The sequence below is a fragment of the Astatotilapia calliptera genome, chromosome 3, assembly GCF_964374335.1.
Source record: "Astatotilapia calliptera chromosome 3, fAstCal68.1, whole genome shotgun sequence".
Classification (NCBI taxonomy): Eukaryota; Metazoa; Chordata; class Actinopteri; order Cichliformes; family Cichlidae; genus Astatotilapia; species Astatotilapia calliptera.
The window spans coordinates 30,383,516-30,407,294 of record NC_137424.1 but is presented as its reverse complement, the minus strand read 5'-3'; the positions used below and the strand labels follow the sequence as shown (position 1 = coordinate 30,407,294).

Sequence of the window (23,779 nt, the reverse complement as noted above, 5' to 3'; positions counted from 1 at the left end):
CAGTAATTTAGGGTGATTTGACATATGCTGAATATAACAATGTTTGCATTGAAACTGTCAGACATGGGGTATTCATAACTGGGAACTTTTCAAGCATAAAGGTCAAAAAGGGGGGTAATGTTAGATTTGTATTGTTGATTGTCATTTATGCTTAGAAATATTTACTCATATATGCTTAGAAGTGTATATAATCATTGGTGGATTGAAAGGATGTTTCATCCTAAAGTAACAGCTCTGTGTAGCATGAAGGGGGAGTGCGTTCACTCCCTCTACAGAGTGTTCCGGCATAGATTACACACCTCCTAGGAAAGGCCGTATCTTCTCTTGCTGATATATGGTATAGCAAACACACGTATATCTGTTTAAGTATAAGAGCCTTTTGTTCAGATGAACCGCTAGACTCCTGGCACCAGCTTTGGGGAGTCTTCACAGGGTCACATCTGGACCTCACACACACACACACACACACAGTATTCTTTGTTCACATGTATACCTATGTAAGATGTCATATGTTAATGACCCTATGCATATTCATGTAACCACAATAAAAGGAGTGCTATGGGGAGCATGGCTGAGAGTCTGATGGAGGCTAGGTGGTGGGACGACACTTGGCTCCAGCCAGATTTCCCTCATGCATGAGTAAACCAGCCTGCTTGTGTCTTGCTTTGCAGTGTAATTATATTGTCTTCAACGTTCCAGCGGATAGGTACAAGCTACAAACCTATCAGCAGCAATTTGAGTGAATTACAATGCTATTTGTTTTACATTAACCAGTATCAAACAGTGAAATTTAGGTCATCTTGCGCAGCCCACAATGTTTTGGAAATAGTATTACGAAAAACATTAAAACATACAAAACATTAGTGTTGCTTTGCATTATGTTAATGAGAACAAAGGCACGTTGTATAGTTTGGACCTATTGGCTGAACACCTGTAGAGTAATGCAATAACGTTTTGAGGCATTATTTAGATAAAAGGAGAGAACTTTGAACTAGCCTTTTATAATGCTTCACCCTGCATCCTTCTTTCAGATGAGTTCCTACATAACCAAGTCATTCTTGAGGGTCTGTAACCTGGGTGACAGTTTACCACTTTCTAGACCAAGTAAAATCTTTTGAGTAAATTCTAAAGTGTTGGTCAGGGCTTTGGGGTAGCTGAGGTGCATAGATCAGTCCAAACATTACCAGGAAGGCTTCACCAAATCTGGGGAGACTGAACACGGCATCACTTTCAATGACGACAGAGATTTTCACAGGTTGGTAGTGAACTGGACTTGTCGTGTCATGGTCACTGATGACAGTGAAGAGGGCCACTTCAACACCATCAATCTCCAACTCATCAGATTCGTCCTGAATTAATGAAAAAGAGATACTAATCACAATCTAACCCAAGAAATACAACAGACGACACATAATTTCTCATTTTACCAACTCCCATTGAGATCCAATACTTCTTTTACAAGGGAGACCCGAGTCTCACTGTAAGAGGTGAAAAACAGAAGATCCATGTTCTGCACACATAAATCAGCTAATTCACCACAGAATCAAGTGGCGTGAGATAGACTGAAACTAAGCTAAAGGAAATACACAGGAAAATGTTTTACTAAACATCTTATCACTTTCAACAAAACACCAATTCAGTTCATTTGTAGTGAGGAGACAGAAAAGACCATACATGGAAACCGTATGGGTAGACTAAACAAAGGTAGAGTCCAAACAGTGCATCAAAATACATGTTTGTACTTTGATGCACTGTTTATATACACAGTAGTATCTGTTAGATACTTAAGGACACTCACAGTGCAGGTTCTGAAAAATCCAGAGACATCCTCACGCAGATAGACAGGAAGGGTGTGGAGAACGGTAGTGCGCTTGGTGTGGATATCATGGATTTCCTATTTCCAGATAAAAACAGAATTGTATATACTGGTGAGTTCACTGAACAACAACAACAACAACAGTCAAATCAGAACATATGTCCACAAATAACCTGTTCACACCTTTAATACAGTCAGACAAATAGCAAACACAAAGTGGAGTAATAGCAAAATTCAAAAAGCTCATTTAAATCATTGAACCTGTCCAATGTTCCACTGGTTCAACCTATGAAATGTGTAACAATCTATTATTACCTGTTCATTGTGAATTCTTAGAATTTCAGCCAGGGCATCTGCTGTCTTCCCAGTTTTTGATGCCTTCTGTCTGAATAAGGTCATCAGTCGAGGAAGATGGCGGTCAAGTTCAGCGTAGAATGTATTGGGCAGGTTCTTATTTGTAATCCGCTGAAACTCTGCATACAACTACAGCAGAAGGACAATACAGTTCAATTTGAAGAATCTCGCACATCTTTATAAAGCAGCAAAAAGCTGCCACATGAGTAAGAATTACAATTTTCATTTTAAAGAGAGCTGATCCATATTACCTCAGACTCCATTTTTAGAGCAGGCCAGAGGTCCAAGAGCTCCTTCACTCCTTCACAACCCTAACCCTGCACATATAGTTTAAAATATAGCGTTTCTAACAAGAAAACGGCTTGAAAGCACTCTCACTGCAGACACAACGGGCTTGTTTGGACCCAACTATTCTGAGTCATGAGAGGGGGTTTAAAAATTTAGAGAGATTAAAACACTTTGTTTCATATAGGCGACCGGGCGCCACCTCTAGAACAAGTAGTATCTAACTTTTTAAACAGCCTGCGACCCTCATTACAACAACTTAATGCTAGCTCTGCAAGCGCAAAGTTTCCTTCGGGGAGAGCAGCAAAGCACATAAAAAACACGGACCCGACATTTCTGCTATTCTTTTCGACACGCACCCAAAATACAACTAAATATTCGTATTTTAACAATAAACTAATATCAACATTGAAAACTTACTGTAAGTCCAGTGATGCTAGTTGCTGCCATTAGGTCCAACTTTCTCCAGTCGTCCATGTTGCCTCTTTGGTGCTGTTCCCGCCCATATACCTTTACTTCTTCTGTGTTTCGTATTAATGCTCATTAGCGCCGCCTTCCGCTTCGGAGGGTGAATTAGAGATTAACTCAGAATAAAAATTGATTCCTGCAGCTGCTCAACACTTACGGAAAAAATTAAAAATATATATGTAGGATACATTGATAAAACAATGAATATTAAAATAAATACATTTTGTCTTCCACTAATGCATTTAAGACAATTTGATTTTACTTATTTGGTGAAACACTTTGAGATTTTATTGTATTTTAGCATGTGCAACATAAATTAAGTTTATTATTAAATCCTACCTACTTGAAACAACAAAAATAACAGGACTTTACCATTCTTATATGTCCTAACTTAACTGTGTTACGTTGTGCTTAAGTTATGATTTTAAGTGATGCTTACTTAATATAGAAATAGTTCAATTCAATCAAATATTATTAGTTTCATTTACTCAAAAAGAAGAACATGTTACACGAACTTGGCATATTTAAGTTAACAGAACTTTTTAAAGACTTTGAGTATACACTACTTAATCTATTTAATTACTTTGAACATTCGGGTTTACAGTGTATAACTCAAGTTTCCACACCAGCGTTACATGCAATCAGAAAAGCAGTTTAAAAAGTCTGAAAAAGAAGCTGAATTTCATACAGAAATCTAAAAATTTTAGATGGTGTCATGTCAGGAATGAGCACAAGAATCAACAAGAAAACAGTAAGACTTTAAACAATTTTACAACTTTAGGATATAAAGTTACTTCCTTATATCATCTCTATGATCAAATCTAAATGGCATCCTTGGATAACTGCCAAAAAAGTGGCAGACCTCTGTAACCCCCCCCCCCCCCCCCCCTTTCCTTTCTTTTGTGTTTCACACCAGATTTTTAGGGACTAAAATAGAATATTTGCTCAAAAGTCCAAGCGTTTTTGAGGAAGCTCATTGATAACTGACTCATTGTTTGACTCTGTTTAATATGTTCTGAAATGGATGTAACATGGTATTATTATTAAGTCTGTGAGTCTCAAAGCTCAGAAATCATAAGTGAAAATCTTTCAGTTATCTCATAGTGAATAAAGCTAAAATATCTACAAATGCATTGCATTGCTTTGGCAGGTCATTGGCAAGATGGAAAAAAAAATCACCCCGCCCCTCTAAACCCCTTTATAAAAGCTGTGTGGTTCACTAACTGTCCGAGCAGTGAAGGATTATACACACGATGAGGAGCTTCGTCTTGATAACAGCTTTGATTTTCTGCAGCCTCAGTAAGTACTGGCACCTCACTACTCTCACCTTAAAATAAGTAATGGAACGAGGAGCCCAACAGAATTTAAATGTGATTGTTAGAAAGCAGTGATGTAATTAAATTGAATAAAAAGTTGTCGCCCTGTTATTGGGTCTGTTGTACCGTACATTTTGAGTTGAATCTCATTTTGTCTTTGTTGTTTGATTCAGGATGGATTCAATGTGGATTCTTAATTTAATGTTGTTTAATACTGTGCTGCCCAGGTGGTATAGATAAGGTATTATTAGGGAATTAAAATCAAAAAATCCCATTTAATGCAAAATATTTTTTTGGTACAAACCACAAGTCAATAAACATTTCACATATGTGTTGTAAACACAGCTGTGTAACTTTTTGATTTTCAGAAAGTGAGCTCAGAAAATCTGAAGTACACGGGGATGAATATACAGATGAAGGTCGAAAGCAGCTGCAGGTCTGTGGCACAGACAGAGCTGGAGACACATGTTGTGTATGCTGCCGCCAGATAGACTCAATAAGTGGAGCTCATGCTTTATGATAGTAACCTGCTGATGTAGTTTTGTGGATGTTTTGTGGGTGACATGGCAAAAACTGGCTGGCAAAAAATAAAAATGATAAAATTTGCACTAAAGTCTTTTTATCTTTACTTTTGTGTTTCTGTCTGCAAAAATATGCATCATTTATTTTTTTTAAGTAGATTATGTAATTTGAGTATTTCAGGCTTTTAGTCTCATTTCTGCTCAATAATTGACACATAATGAAAATGTCTCAATGTCTTTCCTCAGGAGCAAGCTCACATTTTGCAATATCACAAAATGTGAACCAAAGGCAAACAAAAGACAATTTTGTAACCTAGCTAATAAACAGAAGAAATGAGTCTTCAACAAAAAGGGCTTCTTGATGCAACTAACTTGCGTCAAAGTGTTCAATATTTTTTGTGTATAATAAGTATTTAAAGCCGTACATGACATTTACGTCTCTATCCTAAATCACCCTAACCTGCTGAACGTCTCTAGCCAACATTTACATGTGGGGCCCATATGGTTTAGAAATGGGCTGAAAACTGGACCCATACAGGAATGAACACAGATCTGTAATGGCCCCATGTTAAATGTCCATATAAGTGTCATGTTGAGAAAATTTGGTCACTAAATGAGCCCCAACTGGGCAAAGTACACAAAAACCCATCCGGGCCCCATCTTTCAAATTTGTGTGGGTACCATTTAGGTACCACAACAGCTAAAAATTGGGTTTTAACTGGGATTGTACACGGGTTCCATAATGGCCCCAATTTTAAAAGCTCATATTGGTGTTATGTTGGGAAAATCTGAAACTGAATGGGCCCCAACTGACCCAAGTGAGTCCGTGAATGTGTCTTTCCCATTTCCAACCAAGTTAAGTATTTCCCATCTTTGACCCAGCAAGGACCTACTATATGTGCCCACTTTGGATTGTCCATATTGGTTTAATGTGAGGAACCCAAGTGGAACCCATACAAAAAACCCATTTTGAGCCAGTGCCCACATGGTACCCATCCACCCCGAGCAAATCCCAGGTGTGCATGTTGGCTGGGTCCTTTCCACCTCAAGATCTTTGCCTTGGCAGCCAATACAAGCCTTTGTGGTTTCCTTAGTGTACAGCCTCACATACAAATCATCATTTGCCTTTTCCTTTGCAACTTCTCTCTTTACCAGTCTAGATGTGTGCACATTGTTCCAAACTTATGCATCATCTTATGTTCCTCCCTCTTTGTGTATGTCATCACCACAGCTTTTTTTTATCCCTTTGAAAAATCCACTGCTCTCTGGCAGTCTGCATTTCTTTCCTTAACACTATACCTACCCAACACCTTAGAGCTCCGTTCTGCTCACCTGTCCATGTAACTCCATAATTCCTCTCTCTCTTCCTATTGACATCCATCTTTTGGGCCATGCACACTGAAAGCACCCCTTCAACTTCCAGCTTCAAACTCATATACCTGTCTGACACTTTTGTCACCTCCACAACACTATTAACATATTCTTCTTCCTTAAAGATTACCATTAAATGATATCTCTTCCTATCTAGGCTATGGTAGAGCAGGTTGAACTCAGTGCTCCTGGCATTGCTTACCTTCCACCTGGTCTCTTTGACAGACTACCTACGTTCCATCTCTCCATCATATCACCCAGCTATCTCATTTACCAGTCTAAGTCCCTATATTTAAAGTTCCTTTTTTCTTGCTGACTCCTAGCATGCCTTCCTCCTTTCTTCTTCTGTCTTCAGCCAACTGTACCCTGTTGGCCAACAGCACAAGAGGTAGCCTTATTAACAAGTCTAAGCTACGAGTTCTATTCTGTAAAATGAAAAAAACAAACGCAGACCCCCTTCTTCTAGCTCTTAGTGGTTTTCTTGTATATACCACGCCAGGCATTAAAACTCCAAGGGCTTCTGAGGAGTTGGTCTTTTTCTGTATATGTGACTCATTGTTAAGCTATGTTCGAAATAAATAACCTCTACATTTGAATTTGACAAGAGCTAAAATATATGCAAATATACTGTATTGTATTGGCAGGTCATTGGACAGATAAAAAAAAAATACCCCGCCCCTCTAAACCCCTTTTTAAGAGGTGTGTGGTTTACTAACAGTCCAAGCAGTGACAAGATTTAACACATGATGACGAGCTTCATCTTTATAACAGCTTTATTTTTCTGTAAATTCAGTAAGTATCTACAGACTGACTGGCAGTTTATTACTCTCAGCTCCAAGTAATGCCATGAGGACCCATTCGATTTAAAATTTGATTGTTACAAAATAGTTAAGTAAATATATATATATATATCTGTTGTACCGTACACTTTGAGTTGGATCTTAATTTTGTCTTTGCTGTTTGTTTCAGGCTGGATCTCTGTCTCTGGTTCTGAATTTCAGACCGTGGAGGTTCAGTCTGGTGAAGAAGTCACACTGCAGTGCTCCAACATTTCCAGAAGTTCAACACATACAGAGTGGTTCAGAGTGGTCAACCGAGCTACGTTGAGCTGCATTGCCTCTATGTATGGCTCCAATGGACAAGCTTTATTCTGTGATGGATTTCAAAATGGAAAATTCAATATGACTTCCAACAACGTCGCCGTCTTTCTTCAAATAAAGCCAGTGGATCTGTCTGATGCTGGCCTGTATTTCTGTGGATTTTTCTTGGACTATCATATAATTATTTCCACTAGGGTAGAGTTGAGAATTCAAGGTGAGTTTAGGTTAAAAACCTTTCTTTGCAACTTTAGTGTTTCTCATCATGTCATGTGGAAACACAGTAACTACAAACAGCAAATTGTAAAATAATACAACAATCATGGTCACAGGTGGTGAAACCAGTGAAGGAGAGGATTTTAAGACTGAAGGTGAGATTCCATGATGAGTGGAAAGATTTTAATCTTCACTGTGCAGTACTATCTTGTATAATATGTCTTAACCACACTAATCACACAGTTAATCTAATTCATTTTTTAGAAGAGTTCAACAGAACGACCCAACCATTGATCATCATCCTGGCTGGTCTGATTGGTTTACTAAGTATAGTGGTCATTGTTCTGGTTTTAAAAGTCAGGAAACCTCAAACAGGTAAATGTGGCTATAATTTGTTTCACCTACTCTTACAAGCTGATTAACAAGTCCTAATAAAAGTACTGTGTTGGTAATAAACTAATCACACTTTTATATTTGGCATTTAGCTCCAAGACAGCAGCCAGAGCAAAGCGGTGAGGTAAATCATTCTTTATTGCAATTTTAAAAGGTTTACGATTTAACAGGAGAATTAAATGTGTGATTAATCTAAGAAAAACCTCGGCCTTCAAGCAAGGAAGAAAATCTCTCCCCTTATTGAGGAAAAATATAAAAGCAGAGTTTCTGTCAAAGGTTACAAGCACCACATTGTCACTGAATCTTTTTCAGACATCATTCATTGCAACATATTTTCATGTTACACATGCAGCAGTTTCTTGCTAACATCACAGAAACAAATGATATTCATTGAATTTATGCATCAATCGAGTGATTACATGATGATGTAATGCATATAGTTCGTTTTACACTGCTGGTATCGCAGTGACTCCAATCAGACTGATTAATCTATTTATCACAGAGAATATTGAATTAATGAAATTAATTTGATTTTGAGCCCTGCGACAGACTGGCGACCTGTCCAGGGTGTACCCCGCCTTTCGCCCTATGACAGCTGGAATAGGCTCCGGCGCCCCCCGCGACCCTGGAAAGGATAAGCGGAAGCGAATGGATGGATGGATGGAATTTGATTTTGATCTGGGCACAGACTAATATATGTTTCTGCATTGTCTTCATTAGACTGCAATACAGTCACACTGAGTAACCTCATGTATCATGGTTAAACTTTTGCAGTTCGAATGTGAGGTTTGATTCCCCTGCCCGGCTGGGCCACTTCTACATAATGAAAGCCTGGTCAGGTTCTACCTAGCCTTTTGACCGCTGACACCTGTGGTAGATTTCAGATGCTTTCTAAATCACAAGCATCTGAAATCTAACATCAACTGGTTCTCACCCTACCTTTTTGAAGCCAAGTCCAGTTATCGTTCATATGCTATCAGACTGACACAGTCAAGAATATTGAAAGTATTGACTGATTGAGTTTTTTTAGGTCTGTGACTGTAAATGTTTTCACCTACAGAATGTGGACTCCGTTTACCTGAACTCAGCAGCGTTGAGACTCCACCCACAAACACCAAGAAGCAGAAGGCCTGCAATAGAGACACAAGTGGAAACTCATGTTGTTTATGCTGCCAGTGCATAGAGCTGATTGTCTGTGTTCATGATGGGAAAACATGTTTAGTGGTTTAGTCTTTATAACCTTTGACTAAACATTTTTATGTCTGTTTTTCTGCCTTAATTTGTCTTCATATCAAATAAAATATGGGCATATAAAGTTACTCATAGGGAGAGTCAGGTCGTCTTCAGGGGGAAGGAGGCATGAGCGAGATACTGATCACTTGACAGGAAGAGACTTCACAGTGTGGTCTGAGCACAGCTGAACTCACAAGGCCTGTACAGTCAGTAATGGTTCACAGCAAAGTTTAAGAAACGGCATTGAAGCTTGAGCTAGATAACGTCAGGCTTTGTACTTTCACAGACTTTAGAAAAATACTCCAAGACAGTAATATGTTTTATAATGAAATGTAATTGAAAATATATTTTTTGATCCTGCAACTTTGATGAAAAGCAGTGTAAGAGTCACGAATAAAATCTGTGGAACAGTAAAAATTTGCTGATTTTGAGACTACAGATGATCAAGAAACAAAGAAAATCTAGCAACAGTTTTCTCCTTACTGACGTAAATGATGAAACCACAGATTTAATACAACATTACTACCACATAAGTGGTACTAAATGGACGCCATCTAAATTCATATTACTTTGTAAATGTTAATTGCACCTCTATCACACCCTGACACAGTCAGTGTGTATATGGGCAGCTTTCTTGCTTGACCATGTTCTTGTGCACATTCTGGGGTGCAACAAATCTCATGCATCCCCCCTGTTATTTTCCACTGCGGTGACAGCACTGTGTATCTGATGAACTGAAAACCACACAGACACTAGCCTTTAAAACCACACGCAATAAATGCTTTGCTGTTTTCACAGAAATGTGTTGCTTTCATTCTCCTTTTTTTGCCTGCAACAGAGGAATGAACAAAGGTGTGACTTTAACCACGAGCTAGTTTCACTGTTTTCAAATGGATTCACTGATAGAGTTTTAGAGATTAAAAACAGCTTCATAACATAAAACGTGAGTGAGCAGCAGTACTCTTTGTCACAGTACATTATTAGTGCCAGACTAGCTTGAGGTGACAGAAACACAAATGAAATAACAACTCAGGTTCTCCGAACACATGTTGTGACCCCAACTGCACTCTCTGGTCTACTGTGGGAGGTGCCTGTGTGGGGGTGTGGCATCCCCATCTTAGGTACCGCCCTTTATTGTGTGGAACCTATGACTCCATTTAGCAGTGAGCTCTGTTAGTTAAGCTATAGATGGACATTATTATTGTATTGTACAATCCATAGAAAAAGACAGCAATAACTACACAACAAGCTATAAAATCAATAAAGACAATAAATTAACATATACAACTTCTGCTGTTCACAGTAAGACACAGCTATGAGGCAAACTTAAAAAGCTGATGAACTGACTTTTGAATTATTATTCACAAGTAGGAGTTTTTGAAAATAACTTCATAAGGCAGCCAGTGTAACATTGCCAACAATGTTTTTGTCTACCAGTCAGGAGATGGTGCAGCAATCCTGATAATGCCTTGCCCAAGCCAACATATATACAAAAGCAGCAGTTTCCAGTTTGCATGTGATTAAAGCATAGATACCTTTTTTTCAATGTTATTCAATTCAATTCAATTTCTTTTAGATGATCACGAGAATTGGCATCTAACCTGTGGGACACACTGACAATATTCAACATCAACCCTTTTCAAACTCATGATCCTGTCTGACACTCTCCACAACACTAGTCACATATTCTTCCTTAAACATTACCATTACTCCATTTCTCTTTATATCTAGGCTGTAGAACAGATTGAACCCACCTCCAGTGTTCCTGGCCTTACTTCACACCTGGTCTCATGCACATGCAGCTTATTGATGGGTGGCTGTAGCTCAGGAGGCAGAGCAGATCATCTACTGATTGGTAGGTTGGTAGTTCAATCCCTGGCATAACCATAAGTTGTTCTATGTGTGAATGTTAGTTAATAAGCACTTAAAAATCATAGAGGGAAGTGGTGTGGTGTATTAAGCGATTTGAGTACTCCAGGAGAGTAGACAAGTGCTGCTAAGCCCATTTACCTTCCTGCTCACCATTACATGAGCTGAATCTCTCCTTTTACCGGTCATAGGCCCTACATTTAAATCAGAATCAGAATACTTTATTGATCCCTAGGGGAAATTATGCTGGTTACAATGTTCCAGTACAAACAGTAACAAAAACAGACAATACAAGAAATAAGAAATAGCACAATATATACAATATATGAATAAGTCACTTACTAATAAATATCTGAATAAGAAAGAAGAGCATGTGCAAAAAAGGTGTAGCTATTGCAGTACATGTTAGATGGAGGAGTTGTACATGGAGATGGCCACAGGCAGGAATGATTTCCTGTGTCGTTCAGTGGTGCTTTTTGGTAATCTTAGCCTCTCACTGAACGTGCTCCTGTGGCTAGCCAGCACATCATGGAGTGGGTGGAAGGAATTATCCAACATTGTCTATATCCTGGATAACATTCGCCTCTCCATCACCACCCTAAGAGAGTCCAGCTCGTAATCCTGAGCATTGTCTGGCAGATGTTGAAGGACCTCAGAAAATAGAGTCGGCCCTGGCCTTTCCTGTAAAGTGCTGAGGTGTTTTTAGCCCAGTCCAGTTTATTGTCAAAGTCTACTCCGAGGTATTTATAGTCATCTACAATGTCAACATTGACCCCCTGGATTGAAACAGGGATCAGGCGTTAAACTCTTACTCTCACCTCCACACTCCTCCCTTTTCTTCTCTCCCATTGCCTCCTAGCAGGACACCCCCCTTTCTTCTTCTTTTGTCTTTGGCCAACTGTAGCACAGTTTCCACTTGCAGCCTGTTGGCCAACCGCACTAGAGGTGGTTATTGTTGTTAACTTAGACCCAAATATCTAATACTGAAACTGAGCTGCAAATATGATTTGGTAAAGCATTCTGACTCAATCCTACCAGTCTGGGCTTGGAAATGCCAGTAGGAGTAGGAGTAGGCTGGTTCTTGCCCTTTGTAAGAGCTGTGAGTGATTTTTTTTTGTTAGTAACTCAATTATTAGAATTATTTCAGGGCTTTAACTCGAAGTTGGTGTTCTTTTAATTGTCAGTCAGCATATTTACATGTCTACATTCCAACATGTCTTCATGCAGCATGCTTACCGAGCTTCAGAATATTAGCTGATGAACTTAGAACTCCAGCCTCTCTTTTAAATACAGTAACATCCAGCTAGAATTAAAACAACATGACTGTGACCAAAATCTTTTACTGAGTCCAGAAACTAGTGGTCACCATTGGTGACAACACAATGGTGACATGTACATGCAGTCAATTTTTAGTAATCATGGGTCTGACCACACACATCTTTAAACTCACGCTTTGATTTTCATCTCAGTTAAACATTTATAGACCATGAAAGCGTGCATAAAATAATTAAGTTTATAAAGAGCATTGTGCCACTTTCAACCAGTAATTCAGAATAAAGACCTTCCTATATATAACATTTATAACCATTAAATAGAAAGATCAAAAACTTATCTTTTGCTGTTTGTTGTTACATAAACAAGTAAATGTAACTATAACTCAAGTTTCCACACCAGCGTTACATGCAATCAGAAAAGCAGTTTAAAAAGTCTGAAAAAGAAGCTGAATTTCATACAGGAATCTAAAAATTTTAGATGGTGTCATGTCAGGAATGAGCACAAGAATCAACAAGAAAACAGTAAGACTTTAAACAATTTTACAACTTTAGGATATAAAGTTACTTCCTTATCTCATCTCCATGATCAAATCTAAATTGCATCCTTGGATAGCTGCCAAAAAAGGGGCAGACCTCTGTAACCCCCCCCCCCCCCCTTTCCTTTGTTTTATGTTTCACACCAGACTTTTAGTGACTAAAATAGAATATTTGCTCAAAAGTCCAAGAGTTTTTGAGGAAGCTCATTGATAAGTGACTCATTGTTTGACTCTGTTTAATATGTTCTGAAATGGATGTAACATGGTATTATTATTAAGTCTGTGAGTCTCAAAGCTCAGAAATCACAAGTGAAAATCTTTCAGTTATCTCATAGTGAATAAAGCTAAAATATCTACAAATGCATTGCATTGCTTTGGCAGGTCATTGGCAAGATGAAAAAAAAAAATCACCCCGCCCCTCTAAACCCCTTTATAAGAGCTGCGTGGTTCACTAACTGTCCGAGCAGTGAAGGATTATACACACAATGAGGAGCTTCATCTTGATAACAGCTTTGATTTTCTGCAGCCTCAGTAAGTACTGGCACCTCACTACTCTCACCTTAAAATAAGTAATGGAACGAGGAGCCCAACAGAATTTAAATGTGATTGTTAGAAAGCAGTGATGTAATTAAATTGAATAAAAAGTTGTCGCCCTGTTATTGGGTCTGTTGTACCGTACACTTTGAGTTGAATCTCATTTTGTCTTTGTTGTTTGATTCAGGATGGATCTTTGTCTCTGGCTCTGAGGTTCACACTGTGACGGTCCAGCCTGGTGAAGACGTCACACTGCAGTGCTCCAACATTTCCACAAGTCCAACCCACACAGAGTGGTTCAGAGTGATCAACACGACTAAAACAAGCTGCATCTCCTCTATGTTTGGGTCTCATGGCCAAGCCTCTTTCTGTGATGGATTTCAAAATGGAAAATTCAATATGAGTTCCAGTGTCACTTCTGTCTTTCTTAAAATCACACAAGTGGGTTTATCTGATGTTGGGCTGTATTTCTGTGGATTTTACATGGATGTGCATATTATTATTTCCAATGCAGTAGAGTTAAGATTTGAAGGTAAGCTTTCCTTAGTAGCAAAACAACATGATGAGACTTTAAATAAGAAATGGAAGTCACAAAGTATTATAATACCCATGTTTCTTTACAGGTGGTGAAACGAATGATGAAGAATATAAGACTGAAAGTAAGATTAGTTTCCTGTCTCTAAAAAAATTGATTTTTATTGGGATCATAGTTATTTCACTATTGTCAGTATTATACCTGAAGTACACAGCCTGAAATGTTTCAGTGTAATTTTTTTGCAGAGTCTGAGAGAATGATACACCCAATGAACATCATCCCAGGTAGTCTGACTGGTTTACTCATTATACTGGTCATCATTCTGGTTTTAAAAATCAAAACACCTCAGACAGGTAAAGTTGCTTTCAAAAGACAATTTCTATGGTTGCTAAAAATAAACTAAACACACTTTTATATTTTCAATTTAACTCCAGATCCCCAACCAGGAAACATCAAGGTAAATGTGTTTTTACTCACACTGTGTAAATTGTATGTCATGACTGAAAAGATTAATTTAACCTTGTATGTCTGTGAAGGTTCTCAGTCATCCAGGTCATCGTAGTCTAAGGAGCTTGGAAAGAAAAGCGTCTGGACTTGTTTAAGTTGCTTGAAGACGAACCTCTATTTGTCCCTTCTTGGGGGGACAAATAGAGGTTCGTCTCCAAGCAAGTAATTGGCTCAAGTAATTAGAGGATCATCAGGGGTCCTTTGTCCCTCTTTGGGGGGAAACTCCCACCATTTGACCCTTTAGAACTGAAGAAGCTTCTCGGATGAGAGGTGAAACGTCTTCAGGCAACTTAAACAAGTCCAGATGCTTTTCTTCCCAAGCTCCTTAGACCATTTAACCTTGTAATTATTCTGTGAATTATATCAGCCTGAACATGTTTTTCAGGCAAGCAAGCAATGTTGTCCTATCATTTCATTCATTTAGCTCAGCTGAAAAGTACGTGGATAATCAAAACATGCATGCACGGAAAAGACTCAGTGATAACATAAAAATAATAGCTGAATTTGAAAAAGTATAATTTAGGGTGGCCGTAGCTCAGGAGAAGGCCATCTACTAGCAAGAAGGTTGGTAGTTTGATGCCCGGCTTTCCCAGTGTGCATGCCAAGTATCGCAAGTTGCACTCTAGTGTGTTCAATGGAGTGTTACATAGAAAGGCAGAAAAAAAAGTGCTAGTGTGAATGACACAAATTGTTTAAAATGCTCAGTAGAGTAGAAAAGTGCTGTACATAAAGCCTTCAAATTAAATATTAAATGGTAAATGGCCTGTATTTGTATAGCGCTTTACTAGTCCCTAAGGACCCCAAAGCGCTTTGCACATCCAGTCATCCACCCATTCACACACACATTCACACACTGGTGATGGCAAGCTACATTGTAGCCACAGCCACCCTGGGGCGCACTGACAAATTAAAACAGTATTTAAACCCATTATTTGGAATCCAAGTGTCATTATTCATATTGTTTTCATATTTTACTTTAAAACTATTAAAATGTTACTTTAAATCAAATCTTTCGTCATGTAACCCACAAATCCACTACTTCAGATTTTGTTAAACTCTACTGTAACTAAATATTTTGATTTTCAGAATAAGAGCTCAGATGACCTGAACTACGCAGCTATGAGTATCCAGACAAAACTCAAAAGAAGTCGCAGGCCTGCGACACACAGAGAGCTGGAGTCTCATGTTGTGTATGCTGCCACACGGTAGACAAGGAAGTGGAGCTCATATTTTAGGATAATAACCCACTGATGTAGTTTTGTGTATGTGTTGTGGATGATGTGGCAAAACATACTAACAAAAATAAAAATAACAAAATTTGCATTGAAGTTGTCTTTGTATCTTTACTTTTGTGCCTGTCTTTTTTATCGTGCAACTTTTCTTTTAAGTGTGTTGATGATGGAAAAGTTTTTGATCTGATGCTGAATATGAACTTTTCTTATGAGGAATGTCTCATTGTCTGTTCTGGGAGGAGAGGAATAGACATGCTGATATATTTTTTGACAAGAGTCCTTGGAAAATAAAAACATTTTTTCCAACTTTTCATCCATTGCTTTATTTCTCTTTGTCTACCTTTTGTGTGAGAAAAAAAAAACACGTATTAAAGTGTAAATATAGAGGAGAAGTCAGAAATGACACTGATGACTGTGAAAACGTCTCATAGGGAGAGTCTAAATGTCTGCTGTGGAAGGAGTCAGGTAGTAAGGAAGAGACAGCACAGTGTGATCTGAGCAGAACTGCACTGAAAATCTAAAGTTGGAGTTTCTTAAACAGCATAAAAACAACAGAATTATGATCTATTTAAACCAGCTGCTGTGTTTCCACATCTTAATTGTGTAACGATACAATAGCTCAGTGCCTTGAGGTATGAGCAAAGAGTTCCCTCCATCAGTCGCATCTGGCATTGTCAATCACCTCACAGACCATTACATTGCACAAGCTTTTTAAAATTCACACAAACATGATGTCTTTTTTGTTAAAAAATAAACAGCAAGAACAGATTTTGCTATAGCTTTTAGAGCTTTTAGAGTTTTTTTCTCTGACATCATGAACCTGAGTCTTGTCTCGTTGTCAGTAGTAGATTATTTGACATGTTGGTTATTTATTTGTGAGAAAAATAAGCTACTGGGAGGTCTACTTTTTGAGCATGCTCAAGAGCACCGTGCGTGTCCCTACAACACTGACATCAACTGTCAATGGAACCGAGCATTGGGAGCAAAAGGAGGAGGAACTTTAACCTCTCAAAATCATGCTGGTATGGATGCTGGTAAGTTCAATTTGGAATTCAGGAAATAAGTTAATTTGTGGATAACTGGTTATGCCTATCTGTTTCAGTCTGAATTACAGCTGAGTCTAGGTATTGAAGTTGACTCAGTATTGGCTCTGCGGGAGCGATATAATTCCAGCATGTTTTGTGTGTTTCTTGTGAGGATTGCTGATAACATGGTTAGTTTTGGCCTTTGTATAGGCAAGTCTAGCAGAGTTGTAGGTTTACCAGATAATACCAATAAGACAAGAACCTTGTCAGCTGTCGGAAACTCTTGTTTAATCACAAAATGATGCAGATGTTCAAAAAAGAAGTTCAAAGAAACAAATACATTTCTTAGGTTTTCTCAAAAAACTTTAATCTTTCCAAGATTGCAGTTTTGTTCTGCATAATCTGAGATTCTCTGAGCCCATTAAAATAAAAAAGACCACCTTACTGTTACAAATGCAAGATGAGTGGCAGGTTAGAAAAATTGAAAGGTGTATGGCAAACCAATAATTGTATAAGGACAATACAGACACAGGAGTAGCTCACAACTGTGTTTCTCTCCACAAGATAATGAACTTGTAAACATCAATTTGCACCAGTTATTTACAATCAAGTGCTGTGACAAAATCCAGCTACCAACCTATGTTAGAAGTTCTCCAGTATTGTAAATTGAGTAATAAAAGTCATCTGTCTGCTTTCCTGTTTAGTGTCACAGGTAACTACAACTAAATCTCAGGTTTCACATGCATCACACAGCTGGAAGACCCTAAAAAGAACCTGTTGAACGAGGGACAAAAGTGAAAATGTTTGCAGGTCATTGGTGGGATGAAGAAGAAAAGAAACACTCCGCCCCTCTGAACCCTTTTATAAGAGCTGTGTGTTAGAAACTATCAAAGCAGTGACAGGATTAAATGCATGATGAAGAGCTTTGTCTTGATAACAACTTTGTTTCTTTGCCTCGGTAAGTATTGGCTTCTTGTTACCTTGTAAATTGTTAAACGATTGCCATTAAACAAAGCTAATTGACAATTGTCCAGTCACAATAACTTTAACACTGTAGAGATAGAAATAGATTTTGTGCTCTTTCATTTCAGGCTGGATCTCAACTTCTGAGTTTCAGACTGTGGAGGTCCAGCACGGGGACGAGGTCACACTGCAGTGTTCCAACATTTCCGCCTATCCAACGCAGACAGACTGGTTCAGAGTGGTCAATAAAACTAAGCCCAGCTGTGTTTCTTCTATGTATGGATCTGACAGCGAAGCTTCGTTCTGTCATGGATTTAGAAACAGAAATTTTACTATGAGTTCCAACGTCTCTTTTGTCTTCCTTCAAATCAAGCGAGTGGATTTATCTGATGCCGGGCTGTATTTCTGTGGATTGTACATCAGTGGGCACACAGTCATTTCTAATGCAGTCGAGTTAAGAATTCAAGGTTTGATTGGAGTTAATGATCTATTTATATGTTTCTATGCGTTTGTGTAATGTTTAGCTTTTGTCATCAATTTTATTTTTACAGTAGCATGAAATGAGCTGAAAGAGTAACAGAATATTTTTATGCATAAAAATAAATTAATGGCCATGGTTCTTCACAGGTACGGATGAAACAAATGATGGAGTGGAATTTAATGATCAAGTGAATGGAGTGGAAAGTAAACATCTTTTCCTTTCTCTTAAAAGTTAGTTTTAGGTTTTTAATTATATTAACATTTGAAATGAGTTCCAGGGTAACTTTGTTTTTTGTTTTTTTCCTTTCCTTCATTTCATTTACATGGATTGCCTGTGTTTCTTTGAACTTTACATAAATAAGCATCTAATCATCGCTAATAACATTATTAATCAACATTATAAGATGATACACAGTAACAGAGCTTTAATAAACTTCAGTTTATAGGTTCAAGTGTTTTGACAGAGAAATTAATGTGCTTTAAAATTGTTTGTAACCATTCGAAAGGGAGCCAGCAGAAGTCCCTGTGGAGTATCAGCTGTCTGCTGAAAGCAGAAGAGGCCCAAGAGAGTGGTCTTAAATTTCAGTTTACATTAATTTTAATTTGCTATATTTATAATAGTCATAATACAAAGTAAAATTACATTTGTGGTTGCTTTACAGTCAGAGTGACTTTGATTTTGGTCATTATTTACAGTTTTTTTAAATTAAAGACATAAAAAAAAAAATACATATTACTGGAAGTTTTCACATATAGTATTCAGTGTACTCAGTATGAATATTCATAACCATAACCATTACTAATAATAATAAATCATGAACTAAACAAATAAACCAAAGTGTTTTAAATATAATAATAACATTTTCTTTTACCTGTTTCATTTTTGACTAATAAATAACCACATCAGTTTTGATATTTTGATTATATTAAAACTATCTAATCTATTTTTAAAGGCATTTCCTGTTTTGTTATTTTTCAGAGTATGGATTTGTATTTAAGTTAGTAAATGTGACTTTTTGCATGAAAGCACATTAAAAAGTATTTTGCAAATACACGTTATTATATATATTTTAGCATTTTAACAACATATTTTATCAGTCAATGCTGTTTGCTGTTGCAGAGTCCAGCCTTGTGCCTGTGGTGTTTGCTACACTGGCTGTTTTCTTTGTGATGGCTGTCGTTGGTTTGGCTGTTAAGATTGTGCCGCTTTTTTCAGGTACATACAACAAGTGATTTATTAAGAGTTATTACATGTGATACAATGACTTTTAACACTCAAAATGCAACTTTTTATATTATCTTTCAGCAGTGGACAAAGAACAGCATACTCCCAGGAACAAGGTGACGCTTTAAAAAAAAAATGCAAATTACATTTACTAAAAAAGCTTAGAATAGATCACTTGTGATTATGATGCTGTGTAATAAATAATAATAATCACTTCAACGTCTTCAAATATCCCAGGGAAGCTACTAAGGTCAGTGCAGAGCAGCATTGACGATGTTGGAGAAGGTGATCCAAACAGCATATTGAGTGTGAATGGGCTGGAAATTATTATCATGGCTCTTTGTACCATGCTGCAGCACTATGGTGCTTGGAAATTTTTTGCTTGAAATCTCTTACATGTTTTATTTTGTTCAGTTTTAGTTATATAGCAGCAAATCAAAACAATGGTCACCTCAAATTAGGTTGCAAATTAGGTGCAACTTTTTCACTAAATGAAAAAGTTGCACATTTGAGATACATTTATTTCACACGTGCAGCTTATTGCATTGCTCCTTGTTGACCACGAAAGGACGCTCTGTTGTAAAGTTACAGCAGCATGAATTGTATATATCATATAGTCATAAATTCACTTAATGAAGTGTTTGAATCCAGTGGCTGGGCTCTTTCTATGTATGAAAGGAAAGCCTAGCCAGATCTTGTCCAGTGATAACTGGGATAGATTCCAGGTGCTCTACAACCCTGAATAGGATAAGGGCTGGAAAAGAATTGAAGAAAAGATCTCTTATCTTATTTTTATGTTAAATTTCTTCTGTTCTGAAGATATCTACCAACCACTAAGAAGCAGGTAGCCCTGGGTCCATTTTGTGAAGAAAATATTGTACCTCAAACACCAAATTTAGTGTGAGTGGACACAAAGTCTGAATTAGAAACCTGGAGTTATTGTAAAGGAAAGTTGATAGTCCCAATCCCTATTATCTCTATCTGAAGGTTTCAAATGAATGTAATGAATGAATGCCACACTTATTTGGTAGTGTATCACTCAGAGGTACATTTAAAACAAAAATCATTTGGCTCTCTTTCTGTCTTTTTTGGAGTCTAGCCTAGAATAATCTAGCATATGCTAAGACTGTCACAGTCAAGGATAGTGAAAGTACTGAGTCTGTGGTTGTTTTGCTATGTGACTGTAAATTTTTCACCTACAGAATGTGGACTCTGTTGACCTGAACTCTGCAGTGTTGAGACTCCACCCACAAACACCTAGAAGCAGAAGGCCTGCAAAAGAGACACGAGTGGAAACTCATGTTGTTTATGCTGCCAGTGCATAGAGCTGATTCTCTGTGTTCATGATGAGAAAGCATGCTTAGTGGTTACGTTTTTTTTTTTTAACCCTGTACTAAACATTTATGTGTCTTTTTTTTCTGCCTTAATTTGTCTTCATCTCAATAAAATGAGGGTACACAAAGTTACTGATAGGGGGAGTCAGGCGGTCTTTGGGTGGAGGCATGAGTGAGATACTGATCACTTCACAGGAAGAGACTTCACACTGTGGTCTGAGCACAGCTGAACTCACAAGGCCTCTACAGCTGGTGAAATTTGACTTTCTGCTTTTTACTAGTTCGCATCGGCCTTTGTACGTGTAGACAGTTAAGGAAAAAGACTTTTCACTCATCACAAATATCAAATAACTGTTGATTTCAACACCAAGAATAATGCTACATTAAAAAGAACGCTGTTGTTTCATTCTTGATGTAAATGATAAAACAATAAATTCTGTGGCAACATCAGTGTTTTTGCTAGAATTATTTTGTGTGGGTATATCCCGTCATATGTTTTTAGATGTGTTCTCTAACTAGATATGTTGAAATTGTTTTTTTTTTTTTTTTTGTATACTTACAAAAGGGGCAAATAAAGACACAGCCAGTGTTTATATGGGCAGCTTTCTTCCCTGACCATGGTCTATGTGCAAAGCTTGGCAAGTTTTATGCACCTCCCCCTGTCTTTTTCCACTGCAGTGGCTCTGTGTATAAGCCAAATAAAAAGCCACAGAAGGACTAGCCTTTAAAACCACAAACAACACATCCTGTACTATTTGCACACAATTGTTTTTTTCTACATTGTTTAACAGCCTGTTTTTTAACTGGTAGGTTCCTTTGTCAAAAACTACAAAGTACCAAAGTAGCAGAAAGGCAACTCAATTTACCACTCGTGTTGTCTGAATGCATGTTGTAAAACTAACTATCCTACTATATAGCAATGTGTCATTTGTGAATGATCAGCTCTAAGAGCCCATCTGGATAATCACGTGCAAAGACATACTAGCATCGTACCATAAAGTGGAAGAAGGAAGTGGGGCAGATGCTGGAGTGGAGCTCATTTCCCTTTCATATTAGATATTCTGTTAGATCTGAAGAGTCAGCATGTCTACCCCTTACATGTATGGGTGCCCAAATCTTGGACTGATGATGGTGAAATCGATCATTATTTGCTGGTTGTTCACCATAACTCCAGTTGCAAGACTCTCTTTGGGTTCAAAACACAGATGACTGGCAAAGGAGTGAACTCTTGGTTGTTGGTCATACTGGGCTGACAGATACTTGGTTCTTTGCAAGCTTTTGCTGTTGCCTCGATGGCAGTGGCTGCCCAATTGTGGAGTCTGCAGATCATTATTGAGTACTGATTGTTGCCACACATACTCTTGAACTTGTTCTGTTGGGTTGATTTGCTGCATGTTGCCCAGCTGGGGCTGTTTTGGATGTTCACTTTCTTGTGCAGAAATTTCCCAAGCTTGAGCCTCAGCTAATGCAGCTGCAGCTGCTTTCTGTGATTTGAGTATGTGTAGATTTGCATCCAGATCTGTTTTCCTTTTAAGCTGTTCATCCTGTTTCAGGATGTTATCTTTCTGCTTGTGTAGCAGATTTCAAATGGTAGACTGCCTTGTGATGAAAAACAGGGACTGGTTGTAAAATATGGCTTATTTTACAAAAGACAAAATGCAGCAGTAAAATCAGTGGACACACACAGCAGCAGGCGCCTCTTCATCCCACTGTGGGCCACCGTATATAAAAACATACAAATATCAAACAATGGTGTGGTTTCTTTCAACAGCAAAATCAAAATCAAATGTAATAGTGGGTTAAGTTGAGACAAATATGAAGCAAAGGATACTCAAAAATAAACTACTGATAATCACTTTTAATATTTAAACCCCCATTAAAACACATAAATGGGTGGTATAATAGATATAAGGCTGTTGGTTACTATTTTCGTCGTTCAAAGAAATCAAAAGCACTTTGGGGATATTTAGCCCTCAGAACTAATGCTTAATAAAACAAAATACACCAAATTTAAACTTATAATTTAGTACAGGGAGAAGTCCATATGACTCCGGCTGGGAGCCCCCACAAATGCAACATCATTAATGCCCTACTACAACAGTGGCATGTGGAACCTTAGTATTACAAACAAATTACATTTAAATAATACACACACACATATCTATCTATCTATCTATCTATCTATCTATCTATCTATCTATCTATCTATCTATCTATCTATCTATATATCTATATATATATATATATATATATATATATATATATATATATGCAGTTTTAAGAAAGTTCACTGTGACCTTGTCAGTATGTTATTGCTCAGCTACAAAGGAGAGCTCGAGACGTGCACCTTCTGTTTGTGCCCGTACTCTGTCGGCAGCAGTAGATGAAGACGTAAGCTAGGTGGACCAAAAGGAATTGGACACTCTTGGTCTCGTTTCCAGCATTTTGTCCATCCTTTCTTTTACAGAAATATGACTGATGTGGATGCAGGAGTGGCAGGACAGGAAGAATAAAAGCTAGATCAAGTGATGCGTTAGGTAATGATTTATTTACAGCTACCTTGAGGGCTAGTAGTATTTGGCTTTTAAGCTTCATTGTAAATTAGTACTTGGTTCAACAGATCTCTGACTCTGAGTCTTCACACAGTGCTGAAATGAAACCTGGAGTTCTTACTTTCTTCACTAAATGTTATTTTATTCAACATTAAGCTTTCCTGGCTTTATGGGCTTCTTAGCTTTAGGGATTCTTTATAATAATTTGTACAGAGCAACAAAACCCTCTTCTTTTTTTTAGCAAAAAATGAATGAAATAATGCTATTTTCCTTCAGTTTCTCTTCTTCAGTCATACCATCCTTAACACTGGCACCCTTCAGGGCTGTGGTCTCAGTTGACTCTTATATTCAGTTTTCACACATGACTACAATCCCATTCATAGCACAAATTTCATATATAAGTTTGCAGATAACATAGCCATGGCACAGATGATAATCAACAACAATTCAGCAACATACAGAGAGAAGGTCCAGGCCCACACATAATCTGGTGGAGAATACCTAACAGTGGCTTAGCTTCCTTCACCTGCACATATCACAGGGGCCTGGCTGGTTACAGGGTTGTCAAGGGTGCAGATCTGGGTCTTCAGTTAACTGAGTGTGATCTCCAAAGGTACAACCAAGCTAAATTTATTATAGGTAT

The 23,779-nt window shown here is 37.8% G+C and overlaps 2 protein-coding genes and 3 long non-coding RNA genes across 5 annotated transcripts; 3 read left to right on the top strand and 2 right to left on the bottom strand.

Annotated features, from left to right (window-relative positions):
• Positions 1–230: 230 nt before the first annotated feature.
• On the bottom strand, positions 231–643 carry LOC145426228 (uncharacterized). Its single transcript, XR_013906952.1, has 2 exons — positions 464–643; positions 231–299 (listed from the first exon to the last, which is right to left on the bottom strand). It is a non-coding gene; the product is annotated as an uncharacterized LOC145426228 (long non-coding RNA).
• A 90-nt stretch (positions 644–733) lies between these two features.
• On the bottom strand, positions 734–2,971 carry LOC145426063 (uncharacterized). The gene is made up of 3 exons (XR_013906833.1): positions 2,132–2,971; positions 1,799–1,894; positions 734–1,349 (listed from the first exon to the last, which is right to left on the bottom strand). It is a non-coding gene; the product is annotated as an uncharacterized LOC145426063 (long non-coding RNA).
• A 2,774-nt stretch (positions 2,972–5,745) lies between these two features.
• On the top strand, positions 5,746–9,487 carry LOC145423034 (uncharacterized). The gene is made up of 6 exons (XM_080295146.1): positions 5,746–5,776; positions 7,101–7,445; positions 7,561–7,599; positions 7,709–7,819; positions 7,930–7,961; positions 8,898–9,487. The coding sequence occupies exons 1-6, from the start codon at positions 5,746–5,748 to the stop codon at positions 9,018–9,020; spliced, it is 681 nt and encodes a 226-aa protein (XP_080151272.1). The 3' UTR covers positions 9,021–9,487.
• A 3,681-nt stretch (positions 9,488–13,168) lies between these two features.
• Positions 13,169–15,648, top strand: LOC113011842 (uncharacterized). The gene is made up of 6 exons (XM_026151631.2): positions 13,169–13,280; positions 13,471–13,815; positions 13,907–13,942; positions 14,064–14,171; positions 14,253–14,275; positions 15,412–15,648. The coding sequence occupies exons 1-6, from the start codon at positions 13,235–13,237 to the stop codon at positions 15,532–15,534; spliced, it is 681 nt and encodes a 226-aa protein (XP_026007416.2). The 5' UTR covers positions 13,169–13,234; the 3' UTR covers positions 15,535–15,648.
• A 3,497-nt stretch (positions 15,649–19,145) lies between these two features.
• LOC145426062 (uncharacterized) lies at positions 19,146–22,147 on the top strand. Its single transcript, XR_013906832.1, has 3 exons — positions 19,146–19,241; positions 19,332–19,366; positions 20,453–22,147. It is a non-coding gene; the product is annotated as an uncharacterized LOC145426062 (long non-coding RNA).
• Positions 22,148–23,779: the final 1,632 nt, after the last annotated feature.

Coding starts and splice junctions, on each gene's coding strand:
- LOC145423034 (XM_080295146.1), top strand. CDS start 5,746: ATGGTACCCATCCACCCCGAGCAAATCCCAG. Junction 7,600..7,708: donor AGAGGATTTTAAGACTGAAG/GTGAGATTCCAT, acceptor TTCATTTTTTAG/AAGAGTTCAACAGAACGACC. Junction 7,962..8,897: donor AGCCAGAGCAAAGCGGTGAG/GTAAATCATTCT, acceptor TTTCACCTACAG/AATGTGGACTCCGTTTACCT.
- LOC113011842 (XM_026151631.2), top strand. CDS start 13,235: ATGAGGAGCTTCATCTTGATAACAGCTTTGATTTTCTGCAGCCTCA. Junction 13,943..14,063: donor TGAAGAATATAAGACTGAAA/GTAAGATTAGTT, acceptor ATTTTTTTGCAG/AGTCTGAGAGAATGATACAC. Junction 14,172..14,252: donor AATCAAAACACCTCAGACAG/GTAAAGTTGCTT, acceptor ATTTAACTCCAG/ATCCCCAACCAGGAAACATC.